Source organism: Mus caroli, chromosome 3 (assembly GCF_900094665.2).
Source record: "Mus caroli chromosome 3, CAROLI_EIJ_v1.1, whole genome shotgun sequence".
Lineage (NCBI taxonomy): Eukaryota > Metazoa > Chordata > Mammalia > Rodentia > Muridae > Mus > Mus caroli.
The window spans coordinates 87,618,642-87,620,810 of record NC_034572.1 but is presented as its reverse complement, the minus strand read 5'-3'; the positions used below and the strand labels follow the sequence as shown (position 1 = coordinate 87,620,810).

Sequence of the window (2,169 nt, the reverse complement as noted above, 5' to 3'; positions counted from 1 at the left end):
TGCTCGCGCCTCAGTTCCTGCCTCAACTCCTGCTCGCGCCTTAGCTCTTGCTCGCGCCTCAGTTCCTGCCTCAACTCCTGCTCGCGCCTTAGCTCCTGCTCGCGCCTCAGTTCCTGCCTCAGCTCCTGCTCGCGCCTCAGTTCCTGCCTCAGCTCCTGCTCGCGCCTTAGCTCTTGTTCGCGCCTCAGCTCCTGCCTTCGATTCAGCTCCTGCTCGCGCCTCAGCTCCTGCCTCAGCTCCTGCTCGCGCCTTAGTTCTTGCTCGCGCCTCAGTTCCTGCCTCAACTCCTGCTCGCGCCTTAGCTCTTGTTCGCGCCTCAACTCCAGATCGCGCCTTAGCAGGGGTTCGCGTAGCTCTTCTTGCCTGCGCTTCTGCAGCCTTCTCTCTTCTGTTTGACCCTTGCCCTTGAGTTCCTGTCTCTCTTGACTTTGCTGTTCCTCTACCTCAGAAAACTCCTCCGCGTCACGACCCTTACTCCAGCTAAGCGGCTCTTTCTCTGCAAGGCGTTCCTCCAGTTCTTGCAGTTCTCGCCTTTGCAGTCTCTGCTCTTCGCGGTGCTGCCTGTGGCGCTGCTCCAGCCGCTGCTCCTCTGCGCGCTCCTGCTCACGTCTCTTCTGCCAGCTTCGGCTCCCAGGTTCTTCGTCCAGTTGTCTGCCCCGGGGCTCGAATCTCCTTTGGTCTTCTTTCCTGCGATCTTGTGACAGATTCCTCTTTTCACTGGGCAAGGCTCTCTTCTCGCCTAGCTCTGCGGCCTGATCGAGAGCATAATAGCAAGCTTGAGCAATCTTGAAAAGGAACAGGAGGAATTCGTTGAAATCAACACGCCCGTTGCAGTCGCGATCCAGAAGTTCTAGGGTCAGGTCTACAGTCTCAGGGTCATGTGGACTCTGAAAAGATTAAAACAAACAAAAAAAGTTTTATAATTAATTATTTACAAGTAGTAAACTTTGCACTCACGTTTGTTTTGGGGAGGGGGCTATTTGGAGCGATTAGAAAATGCACAGAGGGGCTGGAGAGATGGTTTAGCCGCTAAGAGCACTTGACTGCTCTTCCAAAGGTCCTGAGTTCAATTCCCAGCAACCACATGGTGGCTCACAACCATCTGTAATGGGATCTGATGCCCTCTTCTGATGTGTCTAAAGGGATTGACAGTGTACTCACATATAAAATAAATAAATAAATAAATAAATAAATCTTTTAAAAAAGCAAAGCAAAGAAAATATGTTGTCCTGTTTTCCCAGCTATGGAAACAACTCATTTCAAAACATACTATTGTTGGAAAATTTTGTTAATTGTGTGCTGATCAAAACAACAAATTCTTTCTAGATGAATTAATAAGAATGGTTTCATCGTTGTGATCAATAAAATGAAATTTTATGAAGATTTTCAACAGACATTTCTGCTTGAAATAGCCAGTGCTCCTGATTTAATTTTTATTCCATGTTTGAAGAAGAACTGAGATATTTACAGCAATGCCATTTTAATTGAGAAACAGGCAAATTTCTATTGCTGAAAGTTGGGAGATGGGGTGGGGAGTCTTTTTCAGGTCCAACTAACTTGATCAGGCATTATTAGTGGTAATGCCCTATTAACTTATACTTCATTCCTACTAACAATGCCATCAAGACTATTAAATATATGCTATTAACTTCTTTAATACTCATATTACAATACAGATTTAAATAACTCGGGCTCAAAAATGAATGTAGCCCTGTCATGTTTTAAAACAATATTGATCAATATTCATTGCTCTGGTCTTTCTTGGGAGAAAAATTGATAGCCCCCACACCTATAGATTTCTTTTTGAGTGTGTGAGGTCTTACCTGAAGGACATCTCCAAGTTCTCTCTCAAGGAGGTTTTTCAGGTCTTTCTTGCTAAGTGATGCTCCATCACAACTTTGTGATGCATATTGATTGAAAACTTCAGTGATATCAACAATGCTTCTTATAAGTGGAGACATTTTTTCTTAAAATTCAAGTAAACCTGAACAATAAAATAGGATTCAAAATCAAATCTCTGCTTCTGACTTTGGCAAAACTTCATTCACACTGATTTAAACAGATCTTTGGATCTATCATAGTTATTTTAACTTGCATTTTCAGAGCATTTTATCTTTGAATACTGTATTCAGGAAGAGGAAGAGAAATATTGAAAAATTCAAAGCCAAG

The 2,169-nt window shown here is 43.7% G+C and overlaps 1 protein-coding gene across 1 annotated transcript in view; it reads right to left on the bottom strand.

The window, feature by feature from the left end:
* Tchh (trichohyalin) overlaps nt 1–1,961 on the bottom strand; it is a 5,881-nt gene extending 3,920 nt beyond the window's left edge. The window contains exons 1-2 of the mRNA XM_021159100.2: nt 1,824–1,961; nt 4–887 (exon numbers count right to left, since the gene is read on the bottom strand). Of these exons, the coding sequence (XP_021014759.1) occupies nt 4–887; nt 1,824–1,961 (1,022 nt within the window). The remainder of the gene's footprint in view (nt 1–3; nt 888–1,823) is intronic.
* Nucleotides 1,962–2,169: the final 208 nt, after the last annotated feature.